The sequence below is a fragment of the Vulpes vulpes genome, chromosome 2 (genome assembly GCF_048418805.1).
Source record: "Vulpes vulpes isolate BD-2025 chromosome 2, VulVul3, whole genome shotgun sequence".
Classification (NCBI taxonomy): Eukaryota; Metazoa; Chordata; class Mammalia; order Carnivora; family Canidae; genus Vulpes; species Vulpes vulpes.
In genome coordinates this window covers 44,565,685-44,584,154 of record NC_132781.1, presented here as the reverse complement: position 1 = coordinate 44,584,154, position 18,470 = coordinate 44,565,685, and the positions used below count along the sequence as shown (strand labels likewise).

Sequence of the window (18,470 nt, the reverse complement as noted above, 5' to 3'; positions counted from 1 at the left end):
CTCACTTTCCTGCCTGTATAGACTCAGAAAGGAGCCAGGGGGTTCTCTCCCACAGGAGACAACCCCCCTTTTCCTGAAACAGGGACAGATGAAGAGAAAGCAGCTGGGGTGGAGGGTGGGGGTGGCAACAGCATTAATCATCAAATTACGGCCACTTAGAGCAGACCCGCACCCGTACCCCGGCCTCCGTCCTAGGACTCCATAACCAGGCAGGAGCAGTAATGGATCTCCAAGGAGGGTGGGGAAACAGAGCGGCCCCAGCAGTCCCCAGCCCTCCCGCCACTCGGTCCCCCCACCCCCACTCCGCTCGCACCTTTTGGCGGAGCAGCTTGCTGCGCACGCGGCCCCAGAGCCGGGCGCCTGTGTTGGGGGGCCGCTTGCTCCCCGGCTCGTCCAGCCGATCCAGGCAGCAGCGCTCCAGAGGCTCACACACCGCCTTCAGGCTGCAATCCGGCTGAGGCAGAACGTCGGTCATGCCGGCGGCGGCAGAGCCTGGCCCGGCCCAGGACCTGGCCTGCGGAGCCGGGCTGGGCTGGGCGGGAGCGGCGAACGAGGAGCCGGAGGAGCGCCGAGTGCTCAGCCCCCGGGGCCGGGACTGCTACGAGCCGGCAGGGCAGCGCATGGTGGGAGGCGCGGCTTTCTCCTCCCTCCCTCCCTCCCTCCCTCCCTCCCTCCCTCCCCTCCCCTCCCCTCCCCGGAGACGGCCTCCCGGAGGAGCAGACCCGCGGTGGCCTGGGCCCTCTCCTCCGCCTGCTGGTCCCCGCGAGGCTTGCAGGGACGCCCGGAGTGTGCACCACCGACCGCCGACACAGCGCGAGGGCCCGCCCCCACCAAAGGAAGTGACTCAAAGGAGGCGCCGGCCGCTGCCCCTCCGAAAAACCCAATCTCTGGGTTTTAACTCTTGGCAGGCTGGCTCCGGCTCGGGACCCTCACTCAGCCCAAGTACTAACTAAAGTTTGACAAACCTAAACACAATCCAGTCCCTTCCTTTCTAGATTCCCGGTTAACCCCTTCACCACCAGGCTGCACCCCGGGGCCCGCGGGGTGCCTAAGGGAGGCTTGGGAGGAAGCCAGAGGGGGTCGGCAAGGGGCAACTGCCTTCGCCCTGGCGAAGGACCTGCCCTGCCCTGGAGTTCTGCCTCCCGGATTCCCAACTCCTGTCCCAAGGCACCTCCCTGGATGCCAATTTGGTGACAGAGCCAGACACATGTGGACTGGCACTCACAGACCTCTTCTTGGAAATGTGAAGAATAAGGAAGATCCCTAGCAGGGCAGCCTCTGGGCTCTAGTGGACAGGAAGGAAATGGCCATTATGGGCCATCTCCAGGGACATGAGCAAAAGCCAAGAATGACACTAGTTACAAATGCCCAGCAAAGGTGCCTCTCTGATGGCCACTTTTAACCGTGGCCCTGTGCACCTCACCAGAAAAGCCCAAAACAGGTTTGTACTGCCAGGGACATCGGACTCCCACTGGCAAAGGGGCCATCAGCCACTTTGTCTGGACTGCATGGCTCAGAAGGCAGAGAAGAAAGAACTTGTTCTTGAACCCTCAAGTTGGTAAACATTCTAACCAGAGTGAGAAGTGAAGCATCACATTAGAGTCTGGTGCCTAGGGAAAAAGAGAAAGGCCTGAACCCCCAGATAGTTAGGGTACACCAAACCCAGAGGCACCCAGGATGTGACATTATGTATCGCTAGGCTCAGAGTAGGAAGGAAACCAACATTTTCATGGTACTACCCATGAGCCAGGTCCCATGCAGAAGACTTTCAGATATTCGATTGCATTTAAGCCTCATAACTTTTGTGATGCTTATGTTGCTTCCTCTGTTTTTGAGTTTTGAGGACTTCAGCTCAGGGAGGTAAAGTGCTCCCCTGAGGTCACCCATCTGCAGCTGGGGAACAACAGGCCTCTTCCAAAGCTGTCAGTGCTCATGACCCCTGGGCCTTGCGGAAGTGTGGCTGATTTTTTAGATTCAGGAAATGGAGCTGGGTCCGTAGATTTCTTGGTTACCCCAGGGCAGGTGGGTCAGGGCACAGAGCTAGCCCTTGGCAGCTCCACTGCAAAGATAACGGAGACCTGGTCATAGTAAGAGCTGCCCTTAATGAGTGATGCAATGGACACCATGCTAAATTTCCACACAGATTAACTCAATGCTCCTCAACCTTATGAAGTAAGTACCAGCACCCCCATTTTCCATTTAAGGAAATGAAGGAGACTGAGACGTCAAGCACTCTGCCCAAGGCCATGCTGGACTGGGCCATAACCAAGGTCTGGCTGACAGCACCACCGTGATATCCTGGTAGAGCAGGCTCTGGTCCTGCACTCCCCTCTGCCTAGCTGGTGGAGGTGGGGTCCTGGAGCTTTGCTGGGCTCTGGGGGCCCTGTAGGATGGCTGGGCTAGCTCCATCTTTTCTAGGGCTCCACATGCCATACCTGCTTTTACACGGTACAGACATGGCTGGGCTGCCAACACTGCACAGAGCCTCCCCATATCTAAGTCAAAGTTGCCCAAAACCACTGCAGCTATACAGGTTTGGTCTATAACACCTTGCCCAGTACTCCCCAAGGGGGAAGGAAAGAGGCCCACAGACGCAGGGACACAAGTATGTCTCCTGCTCAGCTGAGGCCTGAGCCACCCTTCCTGACCTGTCCCCCACCTGCCCTTTCCAGGGCACCAGGTCTACCCTGAAGAGTCTCTCTCCAGTCCCACCCTGGCTGTTACAACACCCATTTCCTCCAGGGCCGCCCTGCTCTTTCCTGCAGTCTTCACTTCTCCAACTCATTCATTTCATTCAAGAGGCACTAACTGAGGGCCTGGCTGAGTTCAACCCTGGGTGGAGGCAAAGGAATCACAGATATGAATCAAAAGCCTGTGCTTCATAAAACTGACAGTCCAAGACATGGGCTTAAACACCTTTTGACAGGAGGCAGTAAAGTATTCGTGCATTTGGCACATACCGAGCATACACCTACCACGTGCCATACCTAGATGGACAAAGCATCATCTTCGCTTTCAAGAAACCCAGTCTTATGCCATAAGAACAATACAGATAAAGTACAATAACAGTTGAGAAAAAGGAGAGAAAATTTCTAGCTAGAGGAACCACGGAAGGCTTCCTGGAGGAGGAGGGGTTGGCATGGCCCTTAAGAGCTGTGGAAATAGGCCATCCACCCTGGCTTTCCTCTGCATTCCTTTGGCTAATGTGCCATTGCTGATTGTGTATCTGGCTGGTAAGGTGCCATTATAATTGCTGACCATGTCAGTGTGCTTGGTACCAACAGCTGGTTAACTTCAAAACTGGCCCCTTGCTGGCTTTCTAAGGTTCCCTTCCCTCTATCTGGATCATATACCATCGGGTGCAGATTGGAGGAATGCATTGCAAGGTGTGCAACCCCCCTAACCGGGTGTGTGGGAGAAGGAGGGCAGTACAGATCCTGTTCCCGACGCCCCAGGCTCAATACTTGTCTGGGTAAAGCAAGCTCCGATTGGGTGAAAGCTGGCCAACTGGTCTCCATGGTGACATAAGCGCCTTAGCAGATGGGTAGCTGAGTTGGGAGGCTCTTCCCTTGAGGTGTTCATCTTCCTTGCCTCCCCGTGGGCTAGGGGCTCTCTCTGGGACAGCACAAATTTGCCTTCTCTTCCTTCAGCCTGACTCACTCCTTCCCGGAATCAATGGTCTAGGATAGGAGCAGGCTGCAGCAGGGGGCGGTTGGGGTGTGCAAGACAAATGTTCCCAGTCAGTTCCTCAAAAGCAAAGGTCTGATTTCTGGACCTTCCAGCCCACCATGGACCCTTTCTCATCTCTGCTGGATGGTCTAGGCTCAGGCTGTTCTGACCACCCAGGAAGGGACCGCATTCCCTCCTCCCTCCGTCCATCCCTTCCATCCAGCCACACCTGGCAGAAACGGCCTCTGAGGACATGCAAGGGCCCCCTGTCTGGATAAACAGAGCCCAGGCAGGAAGGCCCACATGAACAGATGTCGCTGTCTTTGGAATTAAAAACATTCCTAGTGGACTGTCCTGTCCTCCCTCATCTCCCCTGCCTCCCTACCCCCACCCCAGGCTCTCTGCAGGAGTAATGAGAAGGGCCATCCTCAAGGAGATACATGCAGAGCCCTGGGTTCTACCCAGGGAGGGGTATATCCTGGGGCTCTTGGGGCCAGGCACACAGCCACAGCTGGGACTGAGGCAAAATCAGGTAAAAGTGATCATCAGCAGCATCACTGCAGGAAAAAAGGCCAACAGGGAATATATGCAGCCTGAGATGTGTGGGTGGGAGAGGCAGGGACTGCCACCAGTGCTGCCTTGGTGACAGCTGGGGGTGGGGACAGCTTCCAGGCAAATCCTCTAGCCTGTGAACACGAGGAAGGTTCTTTCTCAGAACTTTGGGATGCTGCTGCCACTTTCTGGAGTGACCTCCTTTTTCCCAATGGAATGAATTTTGTCTTCTCACCCAGCCCAGATTGGAACCCTGATTCTCTCCGCTTCTCCTCTAGCCAAATGACACTAAATCAGGTTAGGGGGTTTCTGTACAACCAGCTAGACCAAGGTCACAGACATCCTAGGGGACAGCCTGGGAGTGAGGGGGGAAGATGAGAGCCCCAACAGGCTATGTAGAGAGTTTGGGTACAGGAACTGGGAGCCTGAGAGGAGCCTAGGATTGTGCTGAGGATGAGGACCAGGAGGTCTGTCAAGATTGCTCTTTCTCAGCCCCAGAGGGAACACAGCATGGAGCAGGCCCCACAGGAGCAGAGCTGGGGGGCAAGGTGGTGGTGGAGGGCAAGGTAGGGTCTCAGGTTGGAGGGCTGAAGAATGGAAGTTCACAGGGGTCCCCACCCAAAGACTGGCATGGGAGTCCAGGCTGAGAGAACCAGCAGGACCAGCAGTGCTCAGGAGCCCAGAGAGATCGGGGCCCTCATGCAGGCTGTGCACAAACTGGTGGGCAGGGTGGCACATCACAGGGCAGTGTGAGAAAGGAAGATGGGGGATGCCTGGATGGCTCAGCAATTGAGTGTCTGCCTTTGACTCAGGTCTGGGGATGGAGTCCCACATCAGGCTCCCTGCATGGAGCCTGCTTCTCCCTCTGCCTATGTCTCTGCCTCTATCTCTCTGTGTTTCTCATGCATAAATAAATAAAATCTTATTTAAAAAAAAAAGAGAGAGAGAGAGAGAGAAAGGAAGATGGAAAACTCCCCTTAAGATTCCTGGCTCTGTAGTCCCTGCATCCCTAATGTGTGTTCCCATCTCTTTGTGTACTTATCCTAACCTATTGGAAGGGCATTGGAAGGGTAGAGGTCTCCAGAGGATGAGAAAGCAAGACCCATTTATGTTATTTTATCTATCCATCCATACCTACTGAATGTCTGCTATGTTCAAGGCCTGTATTAGGCCCAGGGACAGAAACACTTTGCTCAAAATCACCAAACACCAATAGCATAGAGCTGAGCCTAGATGCTATACTTTCGCTTACTGACTCATTCATTCATTTATCATTGAATAGACGCCTACCCCCCACTCAAGGTGGGGAGGATCTTGAGCGGGTCCCAGTCTAACAACCACCTCTCCAAGAAGGTCACAGCAATCGGGACTCTTTTGGGCAGTTCAGGCCAGAACTCCCTGGGGCCTGGGCCCAACTCACTGACCAGCTGTGCATAGGGCTATGGGCTCGCAGCTCTGGAAGCTCAGCCCCACGGCCTGCCCCAGGTGTAGCACAGTCCTCCCATGTCCCAGGGCCTGTGACTCTTGGCAGCAAGGGTCAAAGCATGTCTTGTTCCCCACATGGCCTCCTTCTCCACTCTGCCTGGCTACCCCAGGCTGGTAGGCTCTAGGTAAGCAGGAGAAGCTGAAATAACCACAGAACTTGTCCACTGCAGAAGAACTGTCCTGATGGTACACCCCTGGTAACCCCTAGTGATTTTCATGGTGTATTTGGTCATGGAAATGGCTGGAAAATCCACTTGAGCCTTTGGGAACATCTTGCTTATCTAAAACAAAACCAATCCAGGGACAGAGTGGGCAGAGGACACCCACCATATGTCCTTCCATTCCTTCCCTATAAAACTCATGGCCAGACCAAGAGCCAGACTCCCTTGGCCTCTTTCCTACTCCTTCTCACAGAAAGGAGGTATATGGCCAGGGTCTCCCAGCACCACGTGGGTCAGAGGGGGTGGCAGGCAGAGTACCACAGGGGGACCCCCAAGCCTCCTGCTGAAGACAGAACAGCCTCAGGCAGGAAGGTGTGAAAGTAGGTCAGGGTCCACTGAACGTTGCATGCCTTTCTTCTCCTTCTCTATTATTATCCAATTCTTTTCCCACACAAATCTGAGCTCCAAGTGAACAGAAGAAAACTCCTGGGAGCCAGGGAACCTGGCTGAGAGTCCTACCTGGTCACTGGTGACTCAGGAGCCACTTTCTCCCTCTGGGCTCAGTTTCCACATCTGTCAAAAACAGGAGCTTGGACCAGACAGTCATCAATGGAGATTATCTATCTATCTATCTATCTATCTATCTATCTATCTATCTATTTTTTTAAGCAGAGGGCACTCTCTGCCTTTCTTTCCAAATGAAATCTTATGCCAAAGTCTCCCTGCCTCTCAATCAGATAAAAGCAGAGGAAGGCAGAGGCCCTGGACTGAAGCCCTTGGGGTGCTGTGAGTCCCTCCCAGCAATCCCTAAGCTCTGCAGGCAGAACCTGGAGCCCTTGAGCCTCCTCCCGGGGGAAGGTTCTCATGAGAACTGCCGTCTCTCTCAACCACAGCCATTGCTCCAGCTCACCCCAGGATGGGGAGATGTGGAGGCCAGGGAGATTAAGGGCTTTTTAAGGAAACTTCCGGGTCAGAGTCCTAGATCTGAAACTCGTGTCTTATCTCTACTTTTCTCTCTGTTTTGGGAATGCTGTGGGCCTCTGCTTTCCTGGCTCCCTTCCCAACCTTCCCTCCCCTTTGCTGGGCTACTAACACTTATCGAGTCATTCAGGCTGGTGCTTTCTGGGTCATCTTAGCCCTGAAGCCAGCACAGCTCAGGTCCTGCCTCAAGGGTAGGAGCTGGCTGTCCCCCGTCTTTCCCATGCCAGCCCGTGGGGAGCAGCCTGTGCCTGGGGGTTAGACCCTTAGCGAGTAGCGGGTGCCACCACCACTACCCCCCTGCATACCATGGCAGAGGCTTGGCTGCAGTGAGGGGCCATGGGGGGGTCCGCAGCACCCACAGTGAGGGAAGCTGGAAGAACCCACACAAGGTGCCCCCTAACAGCATTCATATTCGCCTCAGCCCTCACTCGAGGGTGTCCCTGGCAATTCCTCTAAGTCCTTTTCTCAGAGGTTTTAAAAAAATCAAAAGTGAGACCACCCTAGGGACCAATTTTTGGATTTCTAGGAGGATGCAGTTATAGCCTCCGCCTGCAGGGAGCTTAGCCAGGTACTGTTACCTCTGTAATCTCATTTAATATTCACACGAGTTGGAGAGGTCACCTGGGGCCACCTTGCTATTAGGTGGGGGGGCTGGGATCAAACCTGGCTCTTCTGCCTGAGTCTAGGAGCCCCTCCAGAGCTGGGAAGAACACACCCCTCTTTTGGTGTATTGAGAAGCTGGGTATTCTCAGACATTGAATGAGTCGGTCCCCAGGGTCCTCTCTGGATCAGCTCCTCTGCTCGACACCCACCCCGGAGAGGTGGCCCTGGGGAGTGGGCAGCCAGCCTGCCCATCAAGGTGGCATTCCCAAATGGGGCGGGAGAGCAAGAGGGAGACTTGAGCCTCCAGCTGCTTCCTATTGAATGCTTCCTCTCTCCAGAATCCACTGGGCAGGGTCTGCCTCCCCAAACCAGGAACACCTGTGAGACAGAGGTGGCCGAGCAAGGGTGTGGAGAGGTTGTACAAGTGCGCGGAAGTCATTGGGCAGCAGGGTGGCCCTCTCAAGGGATCCTGCCTCTGGCTTCCCCCCATCATACCGCCTGCTCTCCAAGTGTAACTGAGGCATCTGGACCTGTCTTGAGGAGTGAGAGGAGAAGGAGAACTACATGGAGAAGGAACAGCTACTCTAGAGAGGGTGGGGGGTGGGGTGGGGGGGTGGGGAGGGCAATGGCTCGAGTCCCAAGGGCCCTGAGAGGAAGCAGGGAGAGGAATAGTCCTGGCACTCAACCACCCCTGTCCCCATGTGCCTCTGGGCTGGCACAGTGGTGATGACAGCGGCAAAGGAAAGAATCCCACGTGGGTTGGCTCTAAGAACAGCAGGCAGCAGAGATATGAAGCACAGACTCTAGAAGCAGACACTTGCCCTGGTTGTGCACCTCAGGCCTGCGATGGGTGCAAGGGAGGGGTGGCCTTGGTGGGGGGGGGGCGGGGAGAAGTCTGGAAAGCCACACCCAGCACTGCCACTGCAGCCTCCTGGGGTAGAGAGCTGTCTAGGGCTGTGAGGTGCCAGGCCAGGGGTTGGGGGCTGGGGTGGTGGAATGAAAGGGAGAAGCCAGCCCCAAGGCTTTCTCACAGCTGCCTCCACCCCCCACCCCACCCCCAGTCAAAACCAGGCCATTCCCAGGATTCAGGTGCCCAGCTGTGGTCAGTGTGGCTTAAAGGACATTGGGAGGTGTTAAGGACCCACGTGAATGCCCTTCTGTCATCCCACCCAGGGAGGGAGCCGGCACCTCCTGGTACCAGCCCATGAAGAACTAGAGTGGCAAGAACTAAAAGCGTTTTTGGGTCAACCAGACCAATGCCCCAAAGCCCAGGCTCCCAGAACAATAAAACTGGCATGCTCGACCCTTCAAGCAGGGTCAAACAGGGACAACAGACCCTTCGGTGGCTGGAGAGAGGGATTTGGGGTGGGGGAGCCCCTGACTCCCACCCTCGCAGGCTCCTGACCCATGCTTACTCTGAATTTCTTCCTGCTCTGCAGAGTAATTGAAACCAGAAACAACTCTAGGCTGACAATGGCCCCTTGTTCCCAGCTCCTCGCTCACTCTGCACTCCAGGCCTGACTACACCATGCCAAGCTGAGAGCAGTATCAAGGGGGAAGAGCCCAGAGCTGTTTGACCCAAGGTGAAGGCAGGGCTGGCAGGTGGTGAGCACCCTAACCTTGACCTTCAGTCTACTCCGAGGTCAGTTCATCGAAGCTGGATCTGACTTCATCAATGTAAGAAAACAGATGTGGCCTCAGCCAGCCTACAGCCTGTACACAGGGGGCCACTGGTAAGTGATGGCCTGGGTTGGGGGGCACTGCTCCAGGACCTGGAGTCCTTGCAGGAAGGTAGAGGACAGTGTACCTGGACATGCCAGTTTGGGCAAAGGACTGTCATCATTAGATGAGTATGACTCTGTGCCAGCCCCTGACAAGGGCTTCAATGGACTTTCACATTCAAGTCTCATTAGGACTCATTTTATGGGTGAGGAAACAGGCTCCGAAAGTAAAGTAACTTACTCTATTCTCCCAACTAATGAAGAGGGAAAGGGGGACTGACCCCCAAATCTGTTTTGACTTCAAAGGCCCATCAACACTGATCAATTGAAATTCTGTCTTCTTTACTATATGGTGAGGTCATTCTTCATATCTGTAGCATAGTGCCTGACACTTAGAGGGTGCTCAGCACGTAGAAATGCATGGATAAGCTGGTGATGGCACAAATATACATGTCATAGCTCTGACTCTTTTAGGTATATTTTGTCTTTTCAACCTCACAACACAAGCTGGTGATGAAGAAAGAGTGGGAATAATTATCCCCATTTAAGAGATGAAGAAACTGAGGCCCCCAGGAATCAAAGGACCCAAATGGTGATTTTCTGACCCTCAGAATCAGGGTAACTCCCTTCACACTCGATACATATAAACCAGGACCAAGGGGAGGGCAGACGAGATCGGAGGAAATGAGGTCAAGGAGACAAGGATGCCTAACTCTGGGGTGAGAAAGCCAGGAGGTAACAAAATCTCCATCCTCAAAGACCAGGCTCCTTTTCTCACTTAAAAGGAAGGAAGTCTAAGGTGAAAACAACCAAAATGTCCACTTGTGCATGACTGGATCAACGAAAGGTGGTCTATGCACACAATGTCTCTCAGCCTTAAGGAAGGGATTCTGACACGTGCTACAGCACAGATGAACCTCAAAGACATTACACTAAGTGAAGTCACAAAAGGACAAATATTGTAGAATTCCACTTCCATGAGTTCCCTGGAATAGTCAAAATCATAGAAAGTTGAATGGTGGCTGCCTGAGGAGTGCCAGCCAGATGCTCCTGGAGAGTTACTGTTTAATGGGTATGGTCAGTTGGGACAAGAAAGTTCTAGAAAAAAAAAGAAGGAAAGAAAGCTCTGGAGATGCATGGTGGTGATGGTGGCACAACAATGTGAATGTACTTAACGCCTCTGATGGTACACCTAAAAATTATTAAAATGATGTATTTTATGGTATGTATATTTTACCACAATGAACAAAAAGAGTAATAGTCTAGATATCATCAGATTTGCCAGTCTGAGCTCTGTACCCTAGTCCTGAAGGCAGGGGACTGGCCTTCATGACCTCCTCCTGAGCGTCATTTATAATAGCTCTGAACTCTCAACAAGCTTTCATGAGGCCAGGTTAAGGTCATTATAGAAACTACCTGTTTCCCCTTCAGACATGGGCTCTAAGCTTCAAAAGGGAAGAGAAAGGAGGCAAGGCATCCCATCAAGCCTGAACTTTTCAAGTGTGGGTGAAGGGCACGGGGAGGGTTGGAGCTTCCTTCCTGGCCTGGGACCCTGCCCTTTCCCACATCAAGGTCTTGAGTGAAGCTGCCTCCTACTCTGGGACGTGTGCTTTGGCGGGGGGGGGGGGGGGGGGGGGGGGGGGGGGGTTGAGGGGGGGGGCGTGGTTGTGCAGAGCCAAGGGTGGGGGCTGTCGCCAGGCTTGTGGCCAAACTAGGGAATGGCAGAGAGCAGGGGCATGGGAGGGCTCCTCTGGCTTAGGTATCTTCTGGGTCTCAGACTCCTCTTCAGTCCATAGTCAGTGGCAGGAACCGAGCTGTGAGGTCCTCCGGGAGAACTCGCCCCCTCTAGCCCAGCCAGTCAACCAGGGCTAGGCCCTGGGAATATGCTAATCAGGCAGCAGCCAGGTCCCAGTTGGGGATGGTGCATCTGGAGTCTGGAGCAGCAGGGTTGGAAATAGACTGGGATAAATATATGGGAGTCCTCTGGGGCCAGGGAGCCAAGGCAGACAAAGAGGGGCCTCCTAGCTGGGAGGTTCCTGGGCCAGGCAGAGGCAAGGAGGAGGAGGTGGGCAGTGGGGGTGGCCTGGATGGAGAATCTGCAGATACTAGCTGCTTGGGGGAGGAAGGGGGATGACCAAGGGAGGACTCCTGAGCCTAGAAGAGGAGAAACGCACCCAGCTGCATGGGAGGGAGCCCCACTAGATTTGTAATGACAAAAGGCAGACCGTTGAGGGTCATGGGCTAATATTCAAGTCTACTCCCATCCCATCTAGGGGCATTTTCTTTCCTTTCATTCCTTTCCCCAGCAGCCCAAAACAAGCATGACAGATGTGGGGCTGAGCTCCTGAATTTAGAACCCCTGGTTCAACCACTGTGGTATGTCACTCATCTTTTCTGGTCTCAGTTCCTTTTCACCCCAAAACAGAATTCGACTAAATGCACTCTAGGAGCCTTTTGGCCTAAAACCCTACTGATCCTCTTCTTTCATTCATTCCTTCAACCTCCCTCTTGTGTGATTCACAATGCCTCCTGCTCAGGGCAGGCAGGCTCCTTAATTTCCTGGGACACCCTCTGCACATTCCCATCTCCCTGCGTGGCCATGAAGGCCCTTTCTCCAGAATGCCCACCCTGCTCCATTCTGCTGATCCAGAGCCTGCCCACCTTGCTAGAATAACACACAGCCTTAAAATGGCAATTAATGTGCTGGCCATTATGTACAATGATTTTTATGAGGTATAAGAAGTACTTTTGACAATATAACAAAAAAGGTCATTACAAAGACAACATATAGCCCTAGAAAAAAAGAGAGGCTTATGGTAATATTACGTGAAAATAGAAAGAATACAAAATACACACAGTGACTAAAACTATATAAAATTTCTATGCCCGAAGAAGGGAAAAGGCACAAAATCAAACGGCTGCTTTGGAGGAGTGGGAGTAGGGATGGTTTGTGATTATGTTTCAAGTCTCTGTACTATAATTGCCATTTGCCTTCTAATATAAACATTGCATTTGGAATGAAAAAAACACAATGCTCTCTGATCCCTCTCCTTCCATTTTCTCCCTGGAGCTTCTGAAACTCCAGCCCACGATGATCTTGCCTTCTTTGAATTCCTGCTGCACACTTTTCCATCTTATTCTGTAGGAACAGTGGCAGATGGGAGGGCAGGGCCTGGGTCTGCTTCCAGTCCTGGTTCCCTCCCCTCGGGGTACTTGGCCTTGGACAGGTTAGTCACCATTTTGGTGCCTCAGCTTTTTTTTATCTAATCATGTTTTTTTTCCTCCACCAGAAGTATATGAAGACCCCTGAGATGATGGCTGTAAGCAGCAGCCCATGCTGGGTTCCCACTAAGTTCTCAGGCACTGTCATCATGACTGGCATCTTGTGCTCTCTACTGGCTTGGCATGTCTTGACACATTTGTCTCATCTTGAAGCCAGGCCCCTATGGCCCTTGGAACGGCTAGCCTGTGCTAGGTGCACTGCAGGGGAATGGTGAGTCTCCCTCCCGTGGCTCATTCCCATGCGTGTGTGCTCGTTCTGCTTCCCTCCAGGTGCACCAGACAGTGAGGATCCCCCGCCAAGATAAGAGGACCCCAGATTAAAGAAGGCGGCTCAAGCTCACTTATACAGTGAACTGGGATACTAGGGTGGGACAGCAGCCTGACTCCTCCTCCAGGCCGCTAGCCATGCCAGTGCCTTGTGCTGGGGCTGAGAGACTCCCTGATGGAGGCCCGGGGCATAAGGACACAACACAGAGGAGAGCGCATAGCTGCCCTGCACATGGCCAGCAGAGGCAGTGGGCCTCCGTGTCCTTGTGAGGAGGACATGCTTGTCACTTCCCTTACGGAGCTGCTGCGAGGATCAGAGGAGATGTTTGGGAATGTGCCTCCTGGGGCACAAGTGCCACACACACATGTCGCTGCTTAGGGCTGCCATTTGCCTGTCACTAAATGCTGTCCCCCATCCCCTTAGTCTGCCACTCAGGATTTCTGGTCCCCACTGATGCATCAGGCAAAGCCAGAAAGAGATTCATTCTGGGGCAAACACGCAGAGCTCAGGAAATGGGGTCCCTTGCTCTTCTCTGAACAGGCTGAGGGAGAAGCGCCTTAGAAAGAAGGCGGAAGAAGGGGTGGCCCTGTTCCCCCAGCCTCTCTTTCAGGCCACCTGAACATCAGGGAAGACAGCCTCTAATGCAAAGCCACCTTTAGCTTTACCCTCGGTGCCTGCTGAAGGGGAGCAGAACCCAGTGCCAGAGGCTGGCGCCAAGTCTCTTCCTTGGACACGTGGCTGAAAGGGAGGTGGGAGCAAGCTGTGGGAACAGACTGTTCTGCAGTTCAGTGGGGCCTGGCCACATGGGAATGGCTTAGTGCAGGCTTTCTACCCAGCATGGTCATCCTCAGGGGGCTCTGAGGGGTGTCGCAGGGCAAGCGGACTTCACGGGGCATGGTGTACCCCTCGTGGGATAGCCTATCCCCCTCCCTGACCCGCGGGGAGGTGGGCGAGATGGCTCCATTGCTGAGGGCCCAGGGCTGCGTGGGGGCTGCATCCTGAGGAGGTGAGGCCTAGACACTTCGAGTCCTCCACTGAACTCGGGCTCCAGGCTAGCTACTCATAGGCCCAGGTCAGCTGGCAGCAGGAAGGTTTGTGTTTCTCTTAATATCAATTCCCAGGCATTTAACATTCCTCGAAGCTTAAACACAGAAACATTTTCCTTACCAGACTGGCTTGCTGCTCTGCCAAACATAACCTGGCGACCTCCCCTTCCCCCAAAGCCTCCATCTGCTCCTGTCTCCAAGATGTAATGATTTATGGTGCGTTTTTCCTGAGGCTTATGTGGCTGACAGGAACAAGGAGGAGGGAAGGAAAAGGACTTGGAAGTCCAGGTGGAGACAGTGCCATGGGGCCCTGGCATCTGGATTCTGGCAGGGGAGGGGGTCGGGGCCCATGGTGCTCACTGAAATGGCTGCCCCAGCCTCTTTAATTCTTCCATTTCGTGGCCACCAATGGCTCAGGAAGCACGGCAGCCGCTCATGTTTCTTGGTGGATATTTCCTGGAGCTAGGCAGACAGAACCTTTTCCCCGCCTGTCCTTCTGGCCAGCCCAGAGCTGTGGAGACAGGGCTCCCACCCCTTATCCCTGCAGAAAGCAGGTTCCCAGGACTGATTTACAGACCTCTTTCTGATCTAAGTGACGGAGAACTGGCTTATGGTTGCCTGGCAGCACTGTCTCCCTGGCGACAGTGCTCAAGGGCTGGTCCCACAGCATCAGGAAGGGCCAGGCACAGGAACACTCAGGGGGTGAGGGAGGTGGGAGGAGACAGGAGGCAGATGGCTGGGCCCCCAATGAATGGTGCCATTCCCCTAGTCAAACATTCAGGTGAAACAGGTAGGGAGGGGAGGAGGCCCACCTGGGTCCCTAAGGGTGCTACCACCAAGAAGACCCAGCCAAAGGCCAGACACCAGACTCTGCAATCTCCACAGGGCCTCAGACAACAAACACTTCCTTCAAAAAGCATTGCTCAGCTCCCTTGACCCCTCCAGATCACATCTGGGTGATTTTTAAGAAGCTCAGAGCACCAAACACCCATGGGCTCAGTCCCAGGGCTGGTTACTGTTTTCCTTGATTTCAGGGTCACAGAATCCACCCCCAATGAGGCCACCTATGTCCTAAACCTGAGATCACACAAGGTGCCAGATGGAGTGTGGATGGCTCCATGCTGAATGTCATCCCCCCAAACCTACATCCTCCTAATAGGTAAATGAATAGTAGCCATCTTCAAAACTGGCAGAATGTTCCAGAGACATAGGCTGCAAATGAGGGCCCCAAGAAATACAGCTGAGGCACAAATACTCTTAACCTGACTCAGGACCTGGTTCTACCAATACCCAGAGAACCCATCTTAAGTCAATCAACTGGCGTGGATAAGGCTCAGCCACCCTAGCAGCAAGTCAGAGACCAGCCCTCAGCAAGCCAGCAGGATTCTAAGCCCTTCCATTTCAGTGGCAAATGCTCAGGGCCCCACGCCTCCTATGCCAGACATTGCTAATCAAACACAGCATTCATGGACACAGCTTCAGAATTCTTCTTAACACAGTGTTCCTGGGAAGAGCCATCAATAGACTATAGAATTGGGATGTGAAAGCAAAGATGGCTGCCATCCCCTGATTCCATTGTGCAGGAGTGAGCATGATGCACCTGAACCAGCCTTGGAAGCCTGAGGAAGCAGGCACACATGGGTTTCTGGAGCTAGAATAAGACACCATCTCAGCAGGGAAGAACCACCGCCTTGGGAAATTTTCTCAAACCAGTTTTGAACTCAAGTCACAAAAGACCAAGCACCTTAACCAAGAAGGCAGGTGAGAAGGACTCTTTCCCAGAAGGCACCACGTCCTGGCAGATCCCAGAAGCCTGCCTTGATGCCCTAGCTGCATCTGGACCCTCACCTGGATCTGTCCTTTGCCCATGATCTTGTCCACGATCTCATTGTTGTCCTTGTTGACCTTGGTCTTGTCATAACACTTCTCATAGCACAGGATCCTCAGGGACTGGGAGCCCTCCAGCTCAATCTCAAACTCCTGGGGAAAGACAGTACAACAATGCTGAACCTCCAAAGCCAAGACACATAGCTTCCTGGCAAGTGTGGGCCCCAACTTTGCATGGGTTAGAAGGGGGTGAGGAAGGCCCATGAGGAGCACATCATAAGGCATGGAGGAACCTCCCCCCTCTCTGGAGCTCCAGAGGCCTCCAAATTGCTGATGAAGTGGAATCTGGGCCTGAGATGAAAACCCCAAGTCTAGACGTAAACACAATACCAGACACTTAAATGAGCGGGGAGTGGAGGGCAGGGGATTGGGGAGACAGAATTCACCCAGCCAGCAGGCTTGGCCACCCCCAGTCAACAGGAAGTGAGCACCGGGAGTGGGGCAGGTATACTTGGTGACAAGCTCAGGGGTCCCTAGGGGGATGCCAGCCACCTCCACTCACCTCATCCCACTTGGGCTCTGTCGTGTCCCGGAACACCCTGGTTTTGGCTTTGCTGACAAAATAGCCAAAGGAATCCACTTCCAGGGTACAGTACAGGTCTGCAGCGGGGACAGGCAGAGACACACACAGAGTGAGGCCCCTGGATCAGGACCTCAGGATGGAAAGGGGAATAAAGGCTTCTGTCCCCTACAACATCCCTGTAGGACAGCCCTCCATGTTCTGGCTCCTTCCCACTTCTCCGCCCTCTTCTTAGCTGGCTCCACCCTTCTCCGCCTCATTCCACCCTCCAGCTACTCTGGCCTCCTCCCTCCGACCTACCCAGCTGCTCTCACCTGAGGGCCCTGACACCTTCAGTCCCTTCATCCCTCATCCCCACTTGGCTGAAACTTTAGCCAAGGTTTTCACTGGCCATGCTGGCTAAAAAAGTCCTTTCTCCCCCTTTCCTTCTCCCACCCATCCCAGGTTCCTCAACAGGACATCTGGCATTTGAGGTGGAAGTCTCTGGAGGGCATTTGGCCTCTGGGTAATGAAAATCTGGAGGAACCCCCACTCACTGTGAAAACCAAAAATACCCCCCACATTCCAAAAGCTTGATTTGTTGTTTTCTTCATTGTACTTGACTTTAACTCAAGTTATCTTTTCCGCCTGTCTGTCTCCCCTTACTACACCAATACCACACAGGCAGAAGCCTTGTCTTCCCAGCCCCCGGTGTGCCCCTGGCACCAAGAACAGGGGCCAGCACACAGTAGGCACCACTGCCCATGTGCTTCAGGTAACAAAGTGGTGGAGGGCTGGGGAGGAGGAAGGGAAGCCTGCCCTAGTGGCTCTACCTTGAACCATGGCCTTTAAGGCTGAAAATCTCCCCTCTACTCTCAGACCCAGGTGACACAGCCACAGCCCTGGGTGGCCACCCTAGGCCCTCTGCAAAGCCAAACACTCCCTCTGGGGCTAAGACCCTGACACCGGTCCCTCTCCATGGGAGCTGCCACAGATGTATCCCCATAGAAGGGTGCACTGGAGGTGCTTTTATTTAAGCCAACCCTCTGCAGTGTGAATCAAGGGGCAGAGGTCAGAGGATGGACATACATGCCCCTCCTGGGCCCCCATTAAAGGGCTTTCCTCAGAAGTGAGAATGGATGGAGCTGCCCCCGAGTTATCTCTGCCTGGGTATGACGCAGACTAGATATAGCTGGGCATCAGAGCACACCGGGAAATGTGGGCACAGATTAACAGGTGAACAACACGAGAGACCTTCAGCACCCCAGAGCAGGTCTGGGTGGCTGAGAGATGGAGGTCTGGGTGGCTGAGAGATGGAGTGCTATCCCCATTTACTGATTTTCATGTGAGTGAACACTGTCAGGTGTCAAGGGAACATTCACATAACAGAAGGGAGGTCTTTGAGTCTGACTGACTGGGTTCAAATCCTAGCTCTGCACAAATCACTGAACCTCTCTGCCTTAGCACTTTCATCTATAAAACAGAACTAACAATGGTGCCTATTCCCCAGGCCTGACTGTGGAGATGGCAATGAACATATCAGGACAAAGAGCCATGGTTGAAGATTCATGGGGCCTAACCCTACTGAGTCAGAGTGAACATGTAAGTGGCTCAGGAGGCCAGTCGAAGGAGGTGAGGACACCCTGGAGGTCAGGAGAGATTCTGTAACAGCTCACCTCATGTCTAACTACCCTGTCTCAGTTTGGGAGGTAAAACATCTGCTCTGGGAGAGTGGGCCACTGCACCCCCAATGGCCATGCTCCCTGAGGCTCATCCTGGCAAACAGGTGAGGCATCTGGGCACAGTGGGCCACAGACTCAGGTGTGCGGAACAGCCCTACAGAACTCACTAACCAGGAATACTCCTGGGAAGTGCCCCCTAGAAGGGGGTTCTGTGTGTCTGGGGAGGGTCCAGGAGGCTGCCACATGTGTACCAGCAGCACAGGCTGAGTGGTGAGTTCGGTGGTCCTGGCCATCCTGACAGAATGCTGCTCTAAAGTGAAAAGTATGGGCTTTGGTAAGTGGGGATGGTATCAGGGACCTCAGAGTGATGTCAGGAGGATCAGAGCATAAAATGCACTTGAAAAGGCTCCAGAACATGCCAAGGCATCGTCCAGACACTGGCCATGTTTGCATTTTCTCCAGCCCCTAGCAAGGTACCCAGGCACACACCAGTAAGGTACCGCATGAACTTCACCATCAATGTTTATCAAATGCCTGCTTGCGAGCCAACACCTTGTTTTCTGTGCAGTGGACTGTAGGTAGAGAGACCCAGGGCAGACCTCACCCCCCAGAGGCAGAGAGAAGGGGGTGGGAA

General features: G+C 53.7%; 1 protein-coding gene across 6 annotated transcripts in view; it reads right to left on the bottom strand.

Moving 5' to 3' along the window:
• The window catches only part of ABR (ABR activator of RhoGEF and GTPase), a 186,820-nt gene that overhangs the window by 21,332 nt on the left and 147,018 nt on the right, over positions 1-18,470 (bottom strand). For 5 of the 6 annotated variants that reach the window (XM_072740983.1, XM_072740991.1, XM_026016288.2 and 2 more), the window contains 2 exons: positions 16,158-16,255; positions 15,617-15,748 (listed from right to left, as the gene is read on the bottom strand). In XM_072740983.1, coding sequence (XP_072597084.1) covers positions 15,617-15,748; positions 16,158-16,255 — 230 coding nt within the window. Of the gene's footprint in view, positions 1-313; positions 669-15,616; positions 15,749-16,157; positions 16,256-18,470 lie in introns of those variants that run through there. The other variant, XM_026016289.2, reaches the window with a different exon arrangement.